The 23,553-nt window shown below is 35.4% G+C and overlaps 1 protein-coding gene across 1 annotated transcript in view; it reads right to left on the reverse strand.

Annotated features, from left to right (window-relative positions):
* Positions 1–313: 313 nt before the first annotated feature.
* Positions 314–23,553, reverse strand: part of C7H14orf39 (chromosome 7 C14orf39 homolog) — a 51,235-nt gene continuing 27,995 nt past the window's right edge. The window contains exons 14-18 of the mRNA XM_065548874.1: positions 23,010–23,071; positions 21,245–21,423; positions 19,273–19,417; positions 6,277–6,334; positions 314–1,244 (exon numbers count right to left, since the gene is read on the reverse strand). Of these exons, the coding sequence (XP_065404946.1) occupies positions 1,042–1,244; positions 6,277–6,334; positions 19,273–19,417; positions 21,245–21,423; positions 23,010–23,071 (647 nt within the window). The 3' untranslated portion in view covers positions 314–1,041. The remainder of the gene's footprint in view (positions 1,245–6,276; positions 6,335–19,272; positions 19,418–21,244; positions 21,424–23,009; positions 23,072–23,553) is intronic.

Raw genomic sequence — 23,553 nt, forward strand, 5'->3', positions numbered from 1 at the left:
GGTGGGGCTGGGTGGGGGCTCCCATATGTGGTTTGAACTTCCTACTGGCACCAAAGGAAGAAGCAACCAGGCTTTCTGATCAACTTGACCAGATGTGGGGTAGAAAGAGAAAAGAAGGGGTTAGGTTTAAAAACTCATCAACAGTCACATCAAAATAAGGAGTCAAACTCTTTAGTACTTGGTAACTCAATATAGCTAATTTACAAAGCACAAAATACAATGATATTGAGCAAAATGTTTACAGAAGTTCATCAAATGTTAAATGTCTTTATGTAAGCTATATAACTAATTGAAAAATACTGAACACAAAACATAAAGATGAAATTGTTTTTTATTGACGGAGACAAAATTTTAAATGTTCCTCAAAAAATATTTAAGCAAAAAACATTAACAGGATCACCACTGATACAACAATCCAATTTTCAGAAATTACTCTTGCCCTTCACATTTAATTTTTATCCATTGAAGGCATTAGCATGACTCATAAAATTAGAATTGTACCATGTGTTATATTAGAAGAAAATAACACAGATTTTGTTATTAACATAAATTATTTGAAATTATTATTATAGTACCACTCTGTATACTACATCGTGAAGCAGAAGTGAATCCCAATAATTTTAAAAGAAATTCTTAGTAGCTACAGTACACTTCAGCACTAACTCTGGAGTTACTACTGCAGTTCTTGTTCTTATCAAAGTACCAACAATACTACCAGAAAAAACCTTAGGTTCCAAGGAGAAGCAGGCTTAATATTTAAAATAAAGAGTAATGAAAAAAGCCTCAAATTCTATTAAGATTAATAAAAGTTCTACCTGAACATGGCTCACAAAATCCAAACCAAAATAAATGATTAGTTAATAGCACACACAAAACCCAAAATATTCAGTATTTCAATATTTCAATAAATATAATCAAACAATGTAAACATTACTGCTTTAATCAACAAAATAAAGCAGTCTTCATGTTTTAAGCAATAATATAAATTTATGCCCTCATGAATACAGAACAGTAAAATAATTCAAGGAATTAATGACTAGCTCAAAAAAAAGTAAACTGTGTTGTATTTTGTGAGGAAGATGAAAAACCTTTTAAAGAAGAAGAAGGTATTGAATTTTGACCCTGTCCAAATGAAAATGGAAAACTAAAATCATCTTTTCCAGCTCCAAATGTATGAGTTGAAGTGTCTGATGGAAAAGAAAATGTAAAGCCATCTTCTCCTTCTGGCTTCTCAAATAAGTTTCCTAAGGAAGATAAACATTACAATGTCATGCTCTTCATCTTATATAAAATTTTTATAACCTACTGAATTATAGCATACTGCATACAATAAATATGGTAACACTCAATCATTCTTCTATTTAGCAGGTATTTAACTGTATTCCTCTTAAGTGCAAGGCATTGTCCTTGGTACTATGAAGATTAAAACAGACTCAAACTTAAACCCTATTTTCAAGTAATTTGAACTCTAGTATATAAAGAACTAGTATAAAAAGTAAAAAGTGGAATAAAACGCCTCAAATGAAGAGAATGATACAGAGGCACAGAAACAGACATGCAAAGGATGCATTAGAGTAACAGAAATCTATTCAGCTTAGCAGGAGCAGTGAGAAATAATAAAGATGTATTAAGCGGAAATTAATGAAGATGAGCTTGGAAAGATTGCTGAATGCCCCACTATGGAATCTGTACTTTATTTAGTAGATAACAAGAATTCATTGAAGATTTTCAAGCAGAGGTATGACATGATTTGAACTGCTGTGTAAGTATTATTCAGGAGAGAATAGGTATAAAGGCTGGAACAAGAGAGTCTAGAAGTGGGACTAACCAAAATAAAATAAAAGTCCATTGTCCAGTAAAGACGTAATGAAAGGCTGACCTTATCTACAATCATAGCGATGGTAATGGAGGAAAAAATGCTGAATCTGAGAGATACTGTATAAGTTAAACTTATTCAACTATTATTTATTGAGTCACTACAATATACTGTCCATGGCATTGTTCAAGGAAACTGACAGAACATTAAAAAGAGTTCCAAAAGGAATTTTTAAAATAAGCTTTAAATGTAGCTCTGGTTGATGAAGCCCAGAATTGCCATTAAGGAAAAATACTGTTCTTAATTTATTATATTACTTATTAATAAAATTATAAATATACAAATATATTTTCAACATCCTAATTCTAATTTAAAATTATTAAATAATTTTGAATCTACAGTAATCAAATATGTACTTGAAACAAGTCTTTTAAAATATCTATTTTTATATGGAATTAATCAAATAGCATATTAAGCAAAATAATTTACTTTGCATCACTTTGAATGTTTCATATATTTTTTAAACTTTCATATATTTAATAACTTTATTTTTATTTTTAAACATCTCAGTTATTTCACCCTAAATAGAACCAAACCAACCAGCAATAAGATGGTTGGATAGATGGATGGATGGACAGACAGATGGATAGATGGACAGACTGACTACCAGATACTTGTGTTCTTCCCTTCTCCCTTTCTCACTTTATTTTTTTTGACTATGTGTATTTCTCAGTACACATCCATATGACTTAAAGAAAAATAGGTATAATGGAAACACAGATCCAAAAAGAACTAAAATCTTGAATTTCCTTTTGAATAAATGAATTTGATTTTGTTTTTAATTTCACAAGAAGTTCATATGAAGTCTTCATAAAACTCATATGATCACTGTAAATAAAAGAACACATTACTGTGCAAGGCAGCATTATAGGTGCTGTGGGGAATTCAAAGGTACATTTAAAAATCCCTGCCCTCAAAAAACCTGTGATCTAGAGAAGACTTCGTATCTATTTATAAATAATGATGGTAGAATGCTAAAAAGTATAAAAAAGAAGAGATATTCAGAAAAGAGAGGGAGAGATCTTTTTGAAAAAGAAGGTTGAGGGGATAAATAAAAGGTATTATGGAAAAGAATTCTATCTTGAAAGATAGAGATATAAGCTGAGGACTGCAAGCAGTAAAAAGCAGGTAAGAAATTGTGGGCATACTTGAGACACACTGAGTTCCAGAGTCTGGTCAAAGCGCAGGTTACTCTTATAAGATAAAAGGCTTAAGAGGTATGTTGGGGGATGAATAGAGATTGGTTAATGAGTATAAAAATCAGTTAGATGAAAGGAATAAGTTCTAGTATGGAATTTAAGAATAAGTTATAGAGTAGTAGTATGGTTTACAAGGATCTATAGTATATTTTGACATAGCTAGAAGAGAAGATTTGGAATGTTCCCCACACAAAGAAATGATAAACGTCTGAGGTGATGGATATTCCAATTACCTTGATTTGATCATTACACATTGTATGCAGGTATGAAAATATCACATGGACCCCATAAATATGTACAACTATATACCAATAAAAAACAAAACAGGTAGTTGGAGCTAAATTAGAAAAGTAGAAGCATAATTTGATAGTCAATGGGGGAGTCACTTGAAGGTATCTGATTAGGGCAGTGACGATATGGCCAACATTATGGGCACTGAAGGTTAATTAAGTAAGCTGTGATCTATACATAAGCTGAAAAATGGAAAACACCAATTAGGATGTTATTGTAACAGTCCAAGTGAATAGTAAGACTCTGAAATACAATGGTTTCCATGAAAATAGAAATAAAAATAAATATTTAAGAGAGAGAACTGACAGAACTTGATGAATAGTTGAATGTAGTCACAGTCACAGAGAGAAGTTAAAATTGTTACTATGCTCCAAACATTAAAAGCTAGAATAATGGAGATACCATCAGGGACATCAGAAGGAGAACAAGTTTGATTTCAGCTACACTGAGTTTTTAATGTCAAAAGATGTCTGAAGACATTTAAACTGTACAATCAGAAATAAGGTCCTAGAGTTTAGAAGTTAGTGCAGCAAGATATAAATTTGGTCATTATCTGTATGTAGTATATTTGAAAACACTGAAGTGAATGAGTGTCAAATGAATGAGAGTGTCAAAAAAGAGGATGTGGGTTGCACACGGTGGCTCACACCTGTGATCCCAGCACTTTGGGAGGTGGAGGTGGGTGGATCGCCTGAGGTCAGGAATTTGAGACCAGCCTGGCCAACATAGTGAAACCCCATCTCCACCAAAAATACAAAAAATTTGCTGGGCATGGTGGTGGGTGCCTGTAATCCCAGCTACTCGGGAGGCTGAGGCAGGAGAATCGCTTGAACCCAGGAGGCGGAGGTTGCTGTGAGCCGAGATCGTGCCATTGCACTCCAGCCTGGGCAACAAGAGTGAAACTCTGTCTCAAAAAAGAGGATGTAAATAGATTTAAATTTTTAGGTGGTAGACATTTAATAAATACAATTGGTAGATTCATTCTGATCTCATAGCATTAAATACCATTTATAAAAATTCCAAAATCTGTGTCTCCATCTCACTGAATTCCAAATTCACATGTACAATTTCCTACTTTACTTTCACTTAGATATCTAATAAATAGGCTTTTCAATTAAAACACTTCCTAAATGAAACCCCTGGCTCCTCAATCTCAAATTACTCTTACAGCCTTCCATATTTCTATAAATGGCAACTCCATTCCAAGTTATTCATGTCAAAACCACGGCACAATCCTTGTTTCTCTCTCTCAATCCTTATATCCAGTCCATAAGCAAATTCTTCCAGCTCTATCTTCAGAACACTTTGTAACCAAAATCTGACATCTTCTCACCACTTCTACTACTACTCATCAGTTCTCACTTTGTGTCATTTTATAGCTTCCTGACCTTTCCCTGCTTTTGCCCTTGTTTCCATAGTCTGTTCTCCACATAGCAGCCAGAATAACCCTTTTAAAACCTGTCAGATCACTTCAGTCCTTTACTTAAAACCTTCCAGAGGCTTTCCATCTCACTCAGAAAAAAACCCCCAAAGTCCTTAATGATCTACAGGTCCCACATGATTTGCTCTATCCACCTCTTGGATTTAATCTCCCACCAGTCTCTCCTTCCTTATTCCACAAAGCATACCAATTTAACTAATTTTCAGTGAACATACTAGGTATGTTCCCATTTCAAGACTTTTTTGCCCTTTGCTTGGAACACTTTTCCCAGTAGCTTGTATCTGCACCTCCTTCTGCTCAATGTTGACTTTTAGTGATGCCTTTCCTGACTCCCTTGCAATACAGCAATCACTTTCCCAATCCAAGTATTCCCCATTTCCCTTACTATACATTACTTTGCTGCATAGTGTTTATCACCAATAATAAGTAAAGCATTAACATCAAGCCTGGGCAGATTCAAGCCCACCTGGAAAAATGAACTTGAAGCCTGACTTCCCACAGCACTGTTTTCACAGAATTAAGGTAAACATAGAATGTTTTATCTATCTAGTCTGCTGTGTGAGACTGCACCTAAATTAGAGGAGCTATGAGTTAGCATACAGGCCTTGGGCGTCATGACTAGAAAAGTATAAAAGACTGGTGTGAAATTGAAGTTACATCTCTCTTGTGTCAAGGTGACCTACATGAAATATGCCTTTTGTCCACAGCAGCCTGACATGTTCCTTGGGTGGCAGTGGCAAAAGAAGGTGTATTACTTGGGTAGTTGGTGATCCTTTCAATGAAACAAGGATGCTGTACCTACCATTATCTCTTATCTTGTATCATTCTATAACATAAAGGTAATATTAGATTAAAAATCATAATACGTGAGTCTGACTATTCAAGTCCATAACAATTGTTGTTTAGTGTACTATCTGATAAATTATACATTGATTTATTTGTCTATTTTCAGTTTCTCACACTAGAACATAAACCATATGAAAATTTTTCATCCTTGTCCACTGTTCTGTCACCAGAGCCCAAAAGCATACCTGATACAAAAAATATAATACACATACACATTTATATTCATATGTTGAATGAATTAATCAATCAAAGGAAAAATAAAGAAAGAATATCCAATTAAAAGTATCAAAGAGAGAAAAGGAAATCCAAAAATTACAGAAAAATGATGGAAATAATCAACTATATCGAATGTTGCAAACAGTCTTAATATGATAATAAATACAAGATACCCATAATGTTTGATAATTGGGAGGTCAATAACCTTGGAGAAAGTAAGTTTTAATAGAGTAGTGAGAAAAGCAAATTGCTTTAAAAAAGAAAGAAAATAATATCAGTGAGTAGTGCAGAAGTAACAGTAATTTCTAAAGAATAAATTGAGCACCTAAGAAAATAAGTTAGAGAAACTAAATACTATACTAACGAGTTAACATGTTTTTAAATGTAACAAACTTCAAACAACTTACCAATCTCTTGCTCTGATGACAGAGGATTTAGATTTCTTGCAGAATAATGTTCATTAAACTGGAAAATAATTTTCATTACATATTACTTGTGAAATCAGTATATACAGTATATATATTTGAATCTAAAGCCTAGTTCTTCTAATACACAGAATTGAAGTAGACATATGGTACCTTTATATAGCACACTCTTATACTTAAAAAGATCTATCTTCAAAACCTGTCATTTATTTATATTAAAATAAGGTCTGTTGATTTGATTCAGGCAAAATACACTGTACTAAAGATAGCTCTTACTTTAGAATTTAATATGATCTTTTGCTTTATCCTGAAAGCTTTTAACAAATCAGGTTCTTGGTTTTGTTTTGTTTTGTTTTTTGCCTAGAAAAGTAACAGAAAGTGGATAGCTTCACGTCAGTTCAGATCAAGTTTTGCTGCCAAAAGTCTATTTTCTCAGTAAACAGGCTTTTTAAAAAAATGAGATCATGACAGCATTGTTTTCTGTGCACTCTTTTCCTCTTCACATTGCATCATGAGCTTTTGTCCATGTCATTATTCTTCTAAAATCTGACTCTTTTCATGGCTCGATAATATTCCTCCAAATAGACAAACCAGACAGTTTCAACCATCCTTTTATACTGGACATGTAAGTTGTCCCAACTTTGTTTCTTATATAAAAGTCACACCTGAATGAACACTGTTATGCACATTTATTTTTCTTTGACAGTTAATAAGGAATTCTGTTTTCTCATAGATTTTATAAGCCACTTGAATTTCTTTTTCAGTGAAGTATCTATTTGTCAAATGGACTTTGCTCATTTTTCTATTGAGAAAGTAATTTTTTTACTTATTGGTACATATAAGCACTTTATATTCTAGAGATGTTAATTAATTCTTTGCAATCTTATTGCAAACATTTTACATCTTTGTCATTTTGCCCTTAAAATTTTTTAACATATAGAAGTTTAGATTTGGAGGTTGCCTCCAAGATGGCCAAATAGGAACAGCTCCAGTCTGCAGCTCCCAGCGAGATTGACGCAGAAGACAGGTGATTTCTGCATTTCCAACTGAGGTATCTGGTTCATCTCAATGGGACTGGTTGGACAGTGGGTGCAGCCCACAGTGGGCAAGCCAAAGCAGCGCGGGGCATCCCCTCACCTGTGAAGGGCATGGGGTTGAGGGATTTCCCTTTCCTAGCCAAGGGAGGCTGTGACAGACTGTACCTGGAAAATACTGCACTTCGCCCAAGGTCTTAGCAACCAGCACACCAGGAGATTCCCTCCTGTGCCTGGCTCGGCAGGTGCCATGCCCACGGAGCCATGCTCACTGCTAGCACAACAGTCTGAAATCGACCTGCAAGGCTGCAGCCTGGCAGGGGGAGGGGCATCCACCATTGCTGAGGCTTGAGTAGGTAAACAAAGCATCCAGGAAGCTTAAACTGGCAGAGCCCACCACAGCTCAGCAAGGCCTACTGCCTCTATATGTTCAACCTCTGTGGGCAGGGCACAGCTGAACAAAAGGCACGAGAAAACTTCTACAGACCTAAACATCCCTGTCTGACAGCTCTGAAGACAGCAGTGGTTCTCCCAGCATGGCGTTCGAGTTCAGAGAATGGACAGACTGCCTCCTTAAGTGGGTCCCCAACCCCCATGTAGCCTGACTGGGAGACTCCCAGTAGAGGCCAACAGACATCTCAAACAGGTAGGTGCCCCTCTGGGACAAAGATTCCAGAGAAAGGATCAGGCAGCAATATTTAATGTTCTGCAATATTTACCGTTCTGCAATATTCACTGTTCTGCAGCCTCCACTGGTGATACCCAGGCAAACAGGGTCTGGAGTGGACCTCCAGCAAACTCTAACAGACCTGCAGCTGAGGGGCCTCACTGTTAGAAGGAAAACTAACAAACAGAAAGGAATAGCACCAACATCAACAAAAAGGACATCCACACCAAAACCCTATCTGTAGGTCACCAACATCAAAGACCAAAGATAGATAAAACCACAAAGATGGGGAGAAACCAGAGCAGAAAAGCTGGAAATTTCAAACATCAGAGCACCTCTTCTCCTCCAAAGGGTTGCAGCTCCTTGCCAGCAACGGAACAAAATTGGACAGAAAATTACTTTGACAAGTTGACAGAAGTAGGCTTCAGTAGGTCAGTAATGACAAACTTCTACAAGCTAAAGGAACATGTTCTAACTCATCACAAGGAAGCTAAAAACCTTGAAAAAAGATTAGACGAATGGCTAACTAGAATAAACAGTGTAGAGAAGACTTTGACCTGATGGAGCTGAAGACCACAGCATGAGAACTTCGGGACACATGCAAAAGCTTCAATAGCGGATTCGATCAAGTGGAAGAAAGGACATCACTGATTGAAGATCAAATTAATGAAATAAAGCAAAAAGACAAGATTAGAGAAAAAAGAGTAAAAAGAAACTAACAAAGCCTCCAAGAAATATGGGAATATGTGAAAAGATGAAATCTACGTTTCATTGGTGTACCTGAAAGTGATGGGGAGGATGGAACCAAGTTAGAAAACACTCTTCAGGATATTATCCAGAAGAACTTCCCTAACCTAGCAAGGCAGGCCAACATTCAAATGCAGGAAATACAGAGAACACCACAAAGATACTCCTTGAGAAGAACAACCCCAAGGCACATAATTGTCAGATTCACCAAGGTTGAAATGAAGGAAACAATGTTAAGGGCAGCCAGAGAGAAAGGTCGGGTTACCAACAAAGGGAAGCCCATCAGACTAACAGCGGATCTCTCGGCAGGAACCCTACAAGCCACAAGAGAGTGGCAGCCAATATTAAACATTCTTAAAGAAAAGAATTTTCAAGCCAGAATCTCATATCCAGCCAAGCTAAGCTTCATAAGTGAAGGAGAAATAAAATCCTTTACAGACAAGCAAATGATGAGAGATTTTTGTCACCACCACCAGGCCTGCCTTACAAGAGCTCCTGAAGGAAGCACTAAACATGGAAAGGAACAACCAGTACCAGCCACTGCAAAAACATGCCAAATTGTAAAGAATATCAATGCTATGAAGAAACTGCATCAATTAACAGGCAAAATAACCAGCTAACATCATGACAGGATCAAATTCCCACATAACAATATTAACCTTACATGCAAATGGTCTAAATGCCCCAATTAAAAGAAAAAGACTGGTAAATTGGATAAAGAGTCAAGACCCATCAGTGTGCTGTATTCAGGATACCCATCTTAGATGCAGTGACACAAAGAGGCTCAAAATTAAGGGATGGAGGAAGATCTACCAAGCAAATGGAAAGCAAAAAAAAAGCAGGAGTTGCAATCCTAGTCTCTGGTAAAACAGACTTTAAACCAACAAAGATAAAAAGAGACAAAGGAGGCCATTATGAAATGGTAAAGGGATCAATTCAACAAGAAGAGCTAACTATCCTAAATATATATGCATCCAATAAGGAGCACCCAGATTCATAAAGCAAGCCCTTAGAGACCTACAAAGAGACTTAGATTCCCACATAATAATAATGGGAGACTTTAACACCCCACTGTCAATATTAGACAGATAAACGAGACAGAAAGTTAACAAGGATATCCAGGACTTGAACTCAGTTCTGCACCAAGTGGGCCTAATAGGCATCTATACAGTACTCTCCACCCCAAATCAACAGAATATATATATAAGTGCACCACACTGCACTTATTCTAAAATCGACCACATAATTGGAAGTAAAACACTCCTCAGCAAATGTAAAAGAACATAAATCACAACAAACTGTCTCTCAGACCACAGTGCAATCAAATTACAACTCAGGATTAAGAAACTCACTCAAATCCCCACAACTACATGGAAACTGAACAATCTGCTCCTGAATGACTACTGGATAAATAACGAAATGAAGGCAGAATACCTCTACGCAAATAAACTAGAAAATTTAGAAGAAATGGATAAATTCCTGGACACATACACCCTCCCAAGACTAAACCAGGAAGAAGTTGAATCTCTGAATGACCAAGAACATATTCTGAAATTGAGGCAATAATTAATAGCCTACCAACCAAAAAAAGTCCAGGACCAGACAGATTCACAGCTGAATTCTACCAGAGGTACAAAGAGGAGCTGATACCATTCCTTCTGAAACTATTCCAATCAATAGAATAAAAGGGAATCCTCCCTAACTCATTTTATGAGGCCAGCATCATCTTGATACCAAAGCCTGGCAGAGACACAACAAAAAAAGAGAATTTTAGACCAATATCCCTGATGAACATTGATGCAAAAATCCTCAATAAAATACTGGCAAACCAAATCCAGCAGCACATCAAAAAGTTTACCCACCACAATCAAGTTGGCTTCATCCCTGGGATGCAAGGCTGGCTCAACATATGCAAATCAATACACGTGATCCATCACATAAACAGAACCAATGACAAAAACCACATGATTATCTCAATAGATGCAGAAAAGGCCTTTGACAAAATTCAACACCCCTTCATGAAAAACTCTCAATAAACTAGGTATTGATGGAATGTATCTCAAAATAATAAGAGCTATTTATGACAAACCCACAGCCAATATCATACTGAATGGGCAAAAACTGGAAGCATTCCCTTTGAAAGCTGGCACAAGAGAAGGATGCCCTCTCTCGCCACTCCTATTCAACATAGTGTTGGAAGTTCTGGCTAGGGAAATCAGGCAAGACAAAGAAATAAAGGGTATTCAGTTAGGAAAAGAAGAAGTCAAATTGTCCCTGTTTGCAGATGACATGATTGTATATTTAGAAAACCCCATCGTCTCAGCCCAAAATCTCCTTAAGCTGAAAAGCAACTTCAGCAAAGTCTTGGGATACAAAATCAAAGTGCAAAAATCACAAGCATTCCTATACACCAATAACAGACAAACAGAGAGCCAAATCATGAGTGAACTCCCATTTACAATTGCTACAAAGAGAATAAAATACCTAGGAATCCAACTTACAAGGGATATAAAAGACCTCTTCAAGAAGAACTACAAACCACTGCTCAATGAAATAAAAGAGGACACAAACAAATGGAAGAACATTCCATGCTCATGGATAGGAAGAATCAACATCGTGAAAATGGCCATACTGCCCAAGGTAATTTATAGATTCAATGCTATCCCCATCAAGCTACCAATGACCTTCTTCACAGAATTGGAAAAAACTACTTTGAAGTTCATACAGAACCAAAAAAGAGCCCACTTAGCCAAGACAATCCTAAGCGAAAAGACCAAAGCTGGAAGCATCACACTACATGACTTCAAACTATACTACAAGTCTATAGTAACCAAAACAGCATGGTACTGGTACCAAAACAGACAAATAGACCAATGCAACAGAACAGAGGTCTCAGAAATAACACACATATACAACCGTCTGATCTTTGACAAACCTGACAAAAACAAGAAATGGGGAAAGGATTCCCTATTTAATAAATGGTGCTGGGAAAACTGGCTAGCCATATGTAGAAAGCTGAAACTGGATCCCTTCCTTACACCTTATACAAAAATGAACTCAAGATGGATTAAAGGCTTAAATGTTAGACCTAAAACCATAAAAACCCTAGAAGAAAGCCTAGGCAATGCCATTCAGGACATAGGCATGGACAAACACTTCAAGACTAAAACACCAAAAGCAATGGTAACAAAAGCCAAAATAGACAAATGGAATCAATTAAATTAAAGAGCTTCTGCACAGCAAAGGAAACTATCATCAGAGTAAACAGACAACCTACAGAATGGGAGAAAATTTTTGCAATCTACCCACCTGACAAAGGACTAATATCCAGAATCTACAAAGAACTTAAACAAATTTATAAGAAAAAACAACAACAAAAGTGGGCAAAGGATATGAACAGATACTTCTCAAAAGAAGACATTTATGCAGCTAACAGACACATGAAAAAAATGCTCATCACTGGTAATTAGATAAATACAAATCAAAACCACAATGAGATACCGTCTCATGCCAGTTAGAATGGTGATCATTAAAAGTCAGGAAACAACAGATGCTGGAGAGGATGTGGAGAAATAGGGACATTTTTACACTGTCGGTGGGAGTGTAGTTAAACCATTATGGAAGGCAGTGTAGTGATTCCTCAAGGATCTAGAACTAGAAATACCATTTGACCCAGCAATCCCATTACTGGGTATATACCCAAAGGATTATAAATCATGCTACTATAAAGACACATGCACATGTATGTTTATTGCAGCACTCTTCACAATAGCAAAGACTTGGGACCAACCCAAATGTACATCAATGATAGAATGGATTAAGAAAATGTGGCCCATATACATCATGGAATACTATGCAGCCATAAAAAGGATGAGTTCATGTTCTTTGCAGGGACATGGATGCAGCTGGAAACCATCATTCTCAGCACACCATCACAAGGACAGAAAACCAAACACCACAAGTTCTCACTCATAGGTGGAAATTGACCAATGAGAACACACGGACACAGGTGGGGAATATCACACATGGGGGCCTGTCAGGGAGTGGGGCACTGGGGGAGGGATAGCATTAGGAGAAATACCCAATGTAGATGATGAGTTGATGGGTGCAGCAAACCAACATGGCACATGTATACCTATGTAACAAATCTGCACGTTGTGCACATGTACCCTAGAACTTAAAGCATAATTTAAAAAAAGAAGTTTAGATTTTGTATGTAATCAAACCCAATTATTTTCTTTTGCTTCTTCTTCCACCGTTTTCATGCTTAGAGAATCCTTCCTCCTAAGATTTGGTAAATATTCACCTATATTTCCAATGAAATATATTGTGGTTAACATTTTCCCATATAATTTAATGCATCTGTAACTTCTATTGATGTACAGTGTAAGATGAGTGCCTATTTTACCCTTATTAATTTGTAGTCTATCATTATCACATTGTAAACTCTTTGGTTTCAAGACTTTCTAGCCCATACCATTGATCAATCAGTCCTTGAAACCATTATCATGCCTTTTATTACTCTAGCTTTATAGGATGTTTGAATATTTAGAAAGTAAGTTTCCCTCACCAATCTGTTTCATAATGTTTAGGATTTATAATTACATCCACTCTTTCACTCTTAATATAGGGATTTTGTCAATTTTGTCAATTATTTTCAAATAATCAACTTTGACTTTATTAATTTTCTCTATTGTTTGTTTTCCCATTTCACTGATTTCTCTTACTATTTTATTTCTTCATTTTACTTCAGGTTTGCTTAGTTCTTCTTTTTCTAGATTCTCAAAATGAAATCTTAAGTCACTGATTTTAGGCCTTTCTTCTTTTTTATTAATTATGTAATTATTAGTTAAATTATTTAAAGCTAATGTTTTGCTCTGGCTTTGGCAACATCCCATAATTTTTGATAGGCTGGATTTTCATAATGCAGTTTAAAATCTTTCCTAAAAGGGAACCCACTGCCTTGAAGGGAAGGACCCATTCCTGGTAAAATTCATCACCCGCTAAATAAAGAGCCCTTGGGCCCTGAATAACCAGCAGTGATACCCAGGTAGTATGCTGTGGGCCTTGGGCTCTGAGAGGTGCTGTTTTCAGTTGTGACCCAGCACATTCCCAGCTGTGGTGACTATGGTAAAAGACCTCATCTGTTTAAGAAAAGCAGAGGAAAAAGTAAAGGGCATTTTATCTTGCACACTAGGTACCAGCTCAACCACAATGGGGTAGAACAAGCATGATTTTGGGGTCCCTGGGTCCAGGCCTAGGCTCTTGGACAGCATTTCTGGACCTTCCCTGGGCCAGAGGGGAGCCCACTGCCCTGAAGAGTGAGTCCCATGCCTGGCATCATTCACTGAAGAGCCCTTGGGCTTCGAGTGGACATTAGCAGTGTCCTGGCAGACCTCCACCATGAACTGATGGTGGTGGGGGCCACAGGGAGAGGCTCCTCTGCCTGTGGAAAGGGAAAGAAGAGCAGCAAAGACTTTGTATTGTCGTTTCAGTCCCAGCTTAGCCACAGTAGAATAGAACATTGGGCAAATTACTAAGGTTTTTTACTCCAATCCCAAACTCCTAGACAGCATCTCTGGACCTGCCCAGGGCCAGAGGATCTAGCCACCCGAAGGGATGGACACAAATCTGGCTGGCTTCACCACCTGCTGATCACAGAGCTTTAGGGCCTTCAGTGAACATAGGTTGTAGCCAGGTAGTGGTTACAGAAGACCTTAGCCAAGACCCAATGCTGTGCTGGCTTCAGGTATGGCTGAGTGCAGTCCTAGTCGAGATGGCCACAGGTGTGCTTGCATCACACCTGCCCCCACTCCAGGCAGCTCAGCACAGAGAGAGAGGCTCCATTTGTTTGGGAGAAAGCAAGGGAAAATAACAAGTCTCTGCCTGGTAATCCAGAGAATTCTTTCAGATCTTATCCAAGACCACCAAGGCTGTACTCTCTGAGTCTGCAAAAACCACAGGGTTATTGGACTTGGAGCCCAAGTCCATTTGAACACTTGGAAAGCCTCCTCAAGAAAGACAGGCACATACAAGCCCAGACTGCAAAGACTACAGTAAATACCTAATTCTTCAGTGCCTAGACACCGACAACAACTACAAGCATCAAGATCATCCAGGAAAACATGAACTCACCAAATGAACTAGAAAAATCACCAGGGACCAGTCCTGGGGAAACAGAGATACATGACCTTTCGGACAGATAATTCAAAATACCTGTTTTGAGGAAACTCAAAGAAATTCAAGATAACAAAGAAAAGGTATTCAGAATTCTATCAGATAAATTTAACAAAGAGATTTAAATAATTAAAAAGAATCAAGCAGAAATTCTAGAGTTGAAAAATGCAACCAGAATACTGAACAGTTCATGAGAGTCTCTTAATAGCAGAATTAATCAAGCAGAAGAATTAGTGAACTCAAAAACAGGCTATTTGGAAATACATAGTCAGAGGAGATTTTAAATAGTATAAAAAAGAATGAAGCACACCTACAAGATCTAGAAAATAGCCTCAAAAGGGCAACTCTAAGAGTCACTGGCCTTAAAGAGGCGATAGAGAAAGAGACGGGAGTAGAAAATTTATTCAAAGAGATAATAATAGAAAACTTACCAAACCTAGAGAAAGATAGCCAGATTCAAGGACAAGAAGGTTATAGAACACCAAACAGATTTAACCCAAAGAAGACTAGTTCAAGGCAACTAATACTCAAATTCTCAAAGGTCAAGGATAAAGAAAGGATCCTAAAAGCAGCAAGAGAAAAGAAATAAATAACATACAATGGAGCTCCAATATCTCTGGCAGCAGACTTTTCAGTGGAAACCATACAGGCCAGGAGAGAGTAGCATAACGTATTTAATGTGCTGAAGGAAAAAAACTCTTACACTATAATAGTACATCTGGCAAAAATATCCTTCAAGCATGAAGAGAAATAAAGACCTTCCCAAACAAACAAAAGCTGAGGGGTTTCATCAACACAACTGTCCTATAAGAAATGCTAAAGGCAGTTCTTTGATCTGAAAGAAAACAATGTTAGTCAGCAAGAAGAAATCAACTGAAGGTACAAAACTCACTGATAATAGTAAGCACATAGAAAAACAGAATATTATAGCACTGCAATTGTGACGTGTAAACTACTCTTATTTTAAGTAGAAAGCCTGATGAACCAAGCAAAAATAATAACTACAACAACTTTCCATGACACAGACAGTACAGTAAGACATAAAGAGAAACAGCAAAAAGCTAAAATGCCAGGGGATTAAGTTAAAGTGTTGAGTTTTTATTAGCTTTATTTTGCATGTTTGTTTATGTAATTTGTGTTAAGTTGTCATCAATTTAAAATAATGGGTTAAAAGATAGAATTTCAGGCTGGGTGCAGTGGCTCACACCTGTAATTCCAGCACTTTGGGAGGCCAAGGCAGGCAGATTATGAGGTCAGGAGATGGAGACCATCCTGCCCAACATGGTGAAACCCCATCTCTACTAAAGTACAAAAAAAAAAAATTCGCCAGGCGTGGTGGCACGCACCTGTAGTCACAGCTACTCAGGAGGATGAGGCAGGGGAATCACTTGAACCCGGGAGGTGGAGGTTGCAGTGAGCCGAGATTGCGCCAACTGCACTCCAGCCTGGTGAGAGAGTAAGATGTGTCTCAAAAAAAAAAAAAGATAGAATTTCAAGCCTCATGGTAACCTCAATCAAGAAACAGACAATGGATACACCAAAAATAAAAAGGAAGAAATTAAATTACACCATCAGAGAAAATCACCTTCACTAAAAGGAAGACAGGAAGAAAGGAAAAAAGGAATGAGATCCTGTCATTTGCAACAACATGGATGGAACTGGAGGTCATTATGTTAAATGAAATAAGCCAGGCACAGAAAGACAAACTGCATATTCTCACTTATTTGTGGGACCTAAAAATAAGAACAATTGAACTCATGGAGATAGAGACTAGAAGGATGATTACCAGAGGCTGGGAAAGGTTGGGGGATGGGGGATTGGGGATAGGTGGGAATGGTCAATGGGTACAAAAAACATAGCAAGAATGAATAAGACCTAGTATTTGATAGCACAATAGGGTGACTATAGTCAAAAAATCTAATTGTACATTTTAAAATAACTAAAAGAGTATAATTGGATTGTTTGTAGGACAAAGAATAAATGTTTGAGGGGATGGATACCCTCACTTTCTATGATATGATTATTTCACATTGCATGCCTGTATCAAAATATCTTACCTACCCCCATAAATATATACATCTACTATGTACCCATAAAACCTAAAAATAAATAAATAAAATTTTTTTCTGATTTATCTCATGATTTCTTCTTTGATCTATGGCCTACATATTTAGGATTTTCTTAGATATCACATTGAGTCCTAATTTAATTCCGCTGTGGTCAGAGAACATACTCTGATTTCAATCCTTTTAAATTCATTAAGACTCATTTTATGGCCCAGAATATGGTGTATCTTGCTGAAGGTACCATCAGAACATGAAAAGAATATATATGCTGCCATTGTTGGATGTGATGTACTATAAAGGTCAATTAGATCAAGGTGATTGATGATGTTATTCAGATCTTATTAAAGATCTTTACTGATTGTTTTGTCTAATTCTACCAGCTGCTAAAAGAGGAGTATTAAAAACCTCTATGTTTGAATTTTTGTCTATTTTTCTCTTTAATTCTGTCACTTTTTGTTTCATGTATTTTGAAGCTGTTATTAGGCTTTACACATTTGTGACTGTTATATCTCCCTTATGAACTGACTTTTTTATGTTTATGAAATGTTCCTCTCATTTCTAGTAATATTCTTTAAGACTACCAGAAATTATATTAATATGGCCATTGTGACCTTCTAATGCTTAGTTTTCATGATACATCATTTTCCATCCATTTACTGTCAACCTGTCTTTGCCTTTATATTTAAAGTATGTTTCTTATAGATAGCTTATATTTGGGTCTTGCTTTTTTTTTCTCCATTCTTACAATCTTTGTCTTTTAATGAGTGTTTAGCCCATTCACACAATGTAATTATTAAAAAGCACATTCTTTGGTGTAAAATTTGTTTTATGATTTTTTTACTGTGTGTATTTTTTTATTATACTTTAAATTCTAGGGTACATGTGCACAACCGTGTGTATTTTTTTATTGTTTCTTTTCTGCCTTTTGGGGTGGATTTTTTAGAATTTCATTTTAATTTATCATCAATCTTATTTTCAATGTTTTCTTGATTATTCTTGACCACTTTCCCCCAGGACAGTTATTAATTATTTTACCAATCTCCTTTCCCAATCCCACCACCACAAAAACAAAACAAAAAATTAAATATAATCTTGTCAGGATTATAATTAGATTTGAATTGGACTATATTTATAAATTGTATTGGGAAGAAATTTATCTTTACAATATTTTCTTCCTATACAAGTACTGCATGTGTTTATGTATTCATTAACTTTTTTCAGTAGTTTTGTAGTTTTCCTTATTCAAAGTATACATGTTTCCTGTTAAATTTATATACATACATTTTGCATTCATGTTATTATTGTAAATGAGAATTAAGTAACTATAGTCTATTTTCATGCCCAGCATACTCCTAGGAATTACTTGTTTTTAAAATAAGCTTTTAAATAAAAAATGAGACAAAAGTTGAAGATGTAAAATACTATAACATGTATGTTACTATATCATCCATCAATAAATTTGTAATTTCAACAATTTAATGTCAGAGATATGCAAATAAAATATTCTAATCCACATAAAATTGGCTAAATATAATTAACTTAAATGAGCAATAACAATATTACTCATATCACATTGATACTTATGTAGGATTATTAAGTGGTTGATACTTTTCCAAGTGCTTTATGTGTATAAACTCTAATACTCACAAACCCTATGATTATAGTTATTATTTCATTTTACAGATAAGGAAACCAAGCCACTTACCCAAAATCCCACATCTGGTACATACCTCAGTGGTCTGGCTTCAGAGTCTAGTTTTAACCACTACACTGTATTGTTTCTACTTTTTGAATAAAGCATGTCTCAGTTTTCAGCTTTAATTTCTACATATAGAAATAAGCACTTTATCATGATTCATATCACTGAACAGTAGAAACCAATATTAGGTCTTTTAAAATTAACCAGTGATAATGCTGCTGTGTATACACATGTAGTTGAAAAGACCAATTTATAATATGGAACATTTTTGTGTTGAGAATTCTACTTTGTCTGAAAGCTAGATACATTAACTATAAAGTCAAATTCATTTTTTAAACTGCCTTTAGCTGTAATTTAAATTATCCCTATCCTGAGATCTGTTTTTAATGAGCAGATGTCAATATGAGGCATTCGAAGTTGAAAACAAAAAGGTAATAGAGAACTTTGTCATACCATCAATACTCAGAATTTTTTTTAAATGCTTCTGTTGATAATCTGCCCCAAGACAGTTTTGTATTAAAGAACTAAAATTACTCAAAGTTCCAGAGCACAATTTTTAGAAATAAAACTTTTGGCTTCTCATATTACCTGATCTGACGAGATTTCTGTATCAAATACAGAAGAATCAAATAAATTCAATCCAGGTGATCTAGAAGTATAACTCATAAGAAAAGAAAGTCCAGGGGATTCCTTTTGTGTTTGAACTTCAGGTACTGCATTTCTATTTCTGTTACTGAGAAATAAGAAATCATCAAAATGTTAAAAATCTATTATTAAACACTGAATACTGGTAAGCATCATAAGCAACAGCATAGAGGTGAGAATTAGCACAGTAGGGAAACGTAGGAAGTAGTTATTGAAGTGACAATCCTATGGAGAAAGGATTGTATGAGGTAAAGACTAATGTTAAATAAAGTAGAACAATCAATTTGGGGATAATAACTATGAAAACCTACTGCGAATATACTGTCTGGCTCTATTCTAGGTTCTTCCATAGGCATAACTTACTTATTCTTCACAAGAACCCTATGAAATAGGTACTATTACTATCACTTCTATTTTACAGTAGGGAATTTTGAAGCATAGAAAGGTTAAATGATTTGCTTAAAAGAATAATAAGTGCCAGAAGTAGCATGTGAATGCAGCAATCCCGATTCAAAGTCCAAGCTCTTAACCTTGACACTGTGCTGTCTTCAAGATTTTGAATGCCAGTGACAAGATTTTAGTGTTGATGAGAAGCCAGCCATTACAGTGATGTATAAGGAAGTTCAATTATAATATGATTTGGGAAAAATAATTAGACAAGACAGTTTATACCAGTGGTTAAAAGCATGGATTCTAGAGCCAGAATGGCCTGGGCTTAAATTTCTATTCTAATGTTGATTCGTTGTATCACCTGTGATTCTGTTTCCTCTTCTGTAAAATAAGGATAATAATGTACCTACAGCTAATAAGGTTGGTGTGAAAATTAAATGAGCAGTATTTATAAAATGTCTAGAGCAGTGCCTTGCACATTTTGTTAAGTGTTTGTTAAATTTAATAGAAATTTGATGATACTGCCATAACTATCTCTATTACTGTGAATGAGTCACTTAACTTTACAGATCATAGTTTTCTCATCCATGGAGAGAGGTTTTAGCGTATGAGCTCACATTCTTTCACAGTTCTCAGGTTTGATGACAGGTTCCATTTTGAATGCGCTGAGCTTGAGTCAACAGCATGACATTCAAATCAATAACTCTTATTAGCAATTTAAAATGCGGAAGTAGAGCACAGGTCTGATGCAAAACAACCCTGATGTGAAATCTGCTTGACATGTTTTAGAGAAACCTCAGGGTTCAGTGTTAAGGAAGAGGATGGACTAAACAGAAAGGTGAAGTACAGCACTATTTTCTTGGCTGCAAACTACAAATATGTGGTTTCCAAAATTTAATAATCATGTGAGAGATATTTATGCCTAAAGAGCTTGCTTAATAGAAATGGCAAGTCTTGCTTCAGACACTACAACACATGAAGAAATGACTGACGGAACATTAATTGATGATAAGTCTACATTCTACCATATGTGACAACAGCTGTTTAGCTTGACTTTTTTTTTTTTTAATAGAGTCTCACTATGTTGCTCAGGCTGGATTCAAATTCCTGGGCTCAAGGAATCCTCCTCCCTTAGCCTCCCAAATAGCTGGGACTGCAGGCACATGCCACTATGCTAGGCTTAGCTTGATATTTTAAATTTTCTTTATCCTTTGGAAAAATCTTAAATCTACACACTATTGCTTTATAAGTACATGGGATTTATGCCATCTTCAGCTAAATGTTGCAGGAAAAATGGGGAAGAGGGTCTATGAAACAAGAATAGCAGGGTATTAATAATTGTTAAAACAGGGTGAGGGTAAATGGAGGTGTGTTATATTAGTCTTTCTCTTCTTTGTATGTCTGAAATACTACATAATAAAAACTTGTTAAAGTTACAGGTACTAGGCATTTTACTATTCCTATCAGTTATTTATCTAATTCAACACACAGATAATTTAACAGTAGTTATTAATTAAAATCCTACATTTCGAACGGTGGGGTTTTAGGGAATTTTATTTTCTCCAATGACTCAGATGCTTTCACAGCTTCAGGAGTTCCTAAAAATATAGGAATTTCAGATGTTCGTGGAAAATTCTCAGCTCTCTCTTCTACTTCGTCACTATCATTTTCTATTGGCTTCCCAAAATGTTCAGTATATATAGCCTGCAAATTCAAAGTAACAGAAAACTATAAAAAACAAATGCTGTGGCATATATGACATACATAAAAATGCATGAGGAAAATACCTTATTAATCCATGATGCTAACATTTCACAGACAAAATAAGTGAAATAAGAATAACTGGTGAAAGTGATACTAAAACATATACCAAAATATAGAAAAATAAATATTTATCCAATTTTTTCTTTTCTTTCCAGTTCCATCTTCCACTCTTACCTGAAAAAGTAAATGACAGCCAGAACATACTGGAATTGATGAAAAAAATGATTAGGAATGATTTTTCTTTTAAAATTTCCACAATATGCTCTTTGGGTGAACAATTACATATGCTATCTCCTTGAAAGTGAAAAATGATGTACTTTTAAGCAATCTTGCTCTCATTGATTAATTTCATTTTCACACTTTTTTGACCTTATAAATCTGTTATGCTACTTTCTCTACAATAATTGAGAATCTGAATACTAATTTTCCTTTATGTCATTTTGTAGAATAGAGATATGATTTGTCAAATATGCTCGTTATGCCAAATCCCATTACAGAAATAATTTGGGTCCCTTCATCAAAAAATGTGCTTATTACTTGTGTTTCTTTACAGCAAAATACTACTTGATGTTTCTCTTATTTTAGCCTTTAATAGTTAGACTGAACTTGATATACATTGTTTACATCTATCATCAGGAAAGTGTTCCACTATTTAAATAATGCTTTCAAGATACTTTTATGGCAACCACTGCTCTTGAATTGCCGTGGTGAATCATTCAATCTTACCAAACAAAATTATTTTCCTCAATCATTATTTAGTTGTAGTCAAGATATACTGTCACTTACTAATGATAACTTTTTGTATATGTTTTTTAATTTTTTAAAAAATTTATTGATGCATAATAGTTTACATAGTTTTGGGATACATGTGATAATTTAACACATTCATGTAATTTGTAAATATCAAATCAGTGTAGTTGGGATATCCATCACCTTAAATATTTGTCTTTTCTTCATGCTAGAAACTGACTTATTCTCTTCTAGCTATTTTGACAGGTACAATAGATGGCTGTAAGCTGTAGTCACTATACTGATCTATCTAACACAAGGCCTTATTTCTTTTATCAAACTATATAGTTGCATCCATTAATCAGCTTCTCTACACTCCGCCTTCCCCACTACCCTTCCTGGACTCTGGTAACCACCAATCTATACTGTATCATCTTGAAACCCGCTTTTTTAGCTCCCACATATGAGTGAGAAGATGTGATATTTGTCTTTCTGTGCTTGGTTTATTTTGCTTAACGTAATGACCACCAGTTCCATCCATGTTGCTGCAAATAACTAAATTTCACTCTTTTTTATGGCTGAATAATATATTTTTGTATATTTTCATATAAAATGTTTGTGGCTTCATCTTTTAATCTGAAAAACAGAATCTGTAACTCTCTAGAAACCTGATCACCAAGCTGACAACATCTCACATAAATCACATAAATCATTTTACTAAATCTGAAATTTAAATAGACATAATATTTTAAATTGGAATTTTTTCTTAGAAATTAGAAATAAAATATTTGACTTACTTGTGGAGTACATTTTGATTCTCTTACTTGTCTTACTGTCCCTTTATCTCCATACTCAGCATCTGCTGTCATATAAGAACAAACTATTTTTCTCTTTTTGTAATTTTATTGTAAAATAAAACATTAGTCTAGCCATTTGAAATAGCTAATATTTAGCTGTTTTAACCTGCAAAAATGGCAAGTTCATATGGTTCAACATAATACATACAGATAAGAGAATAAAAAATATGAACAGTTTAACAAACAAAATTATAAAGAGAATACCCATGTTTCTTTACCCAGGTAAAGAAATCCAACATCATGAGCACTCTAAAAAGTTTCACATTCACCAAGTCTTGCTCCTCAGAGGTAATCACTATCCTGACTTTTGTGACAATCATTTCCTTAGTTGGCTTTGTTTTATCATCTAAATAATATAGCCTATTTTTCCTGTTTTAAATGTTATATAATAACATATGTATGCTCTTATGTTTTGGTTTTTTGTTTTGCATATGCTTGTAAGATGCATCCATATTATCGCACAAAGACACAGTTCTCTTATTTT

Source organism: Macaca fascicularis, chromosome 7 (assembly GCF_037993035.2).
Source record: "Macaca fascicularis isolate 582-1 chromosome 7, T2T-MFA8v1.1".
Classification (NCBI taxonomy): Eukaryota; Metazoa; Chordata; class Mammalia; order Primates; family Cercopithecidae; genus Macaca; species Macaca fascicularis.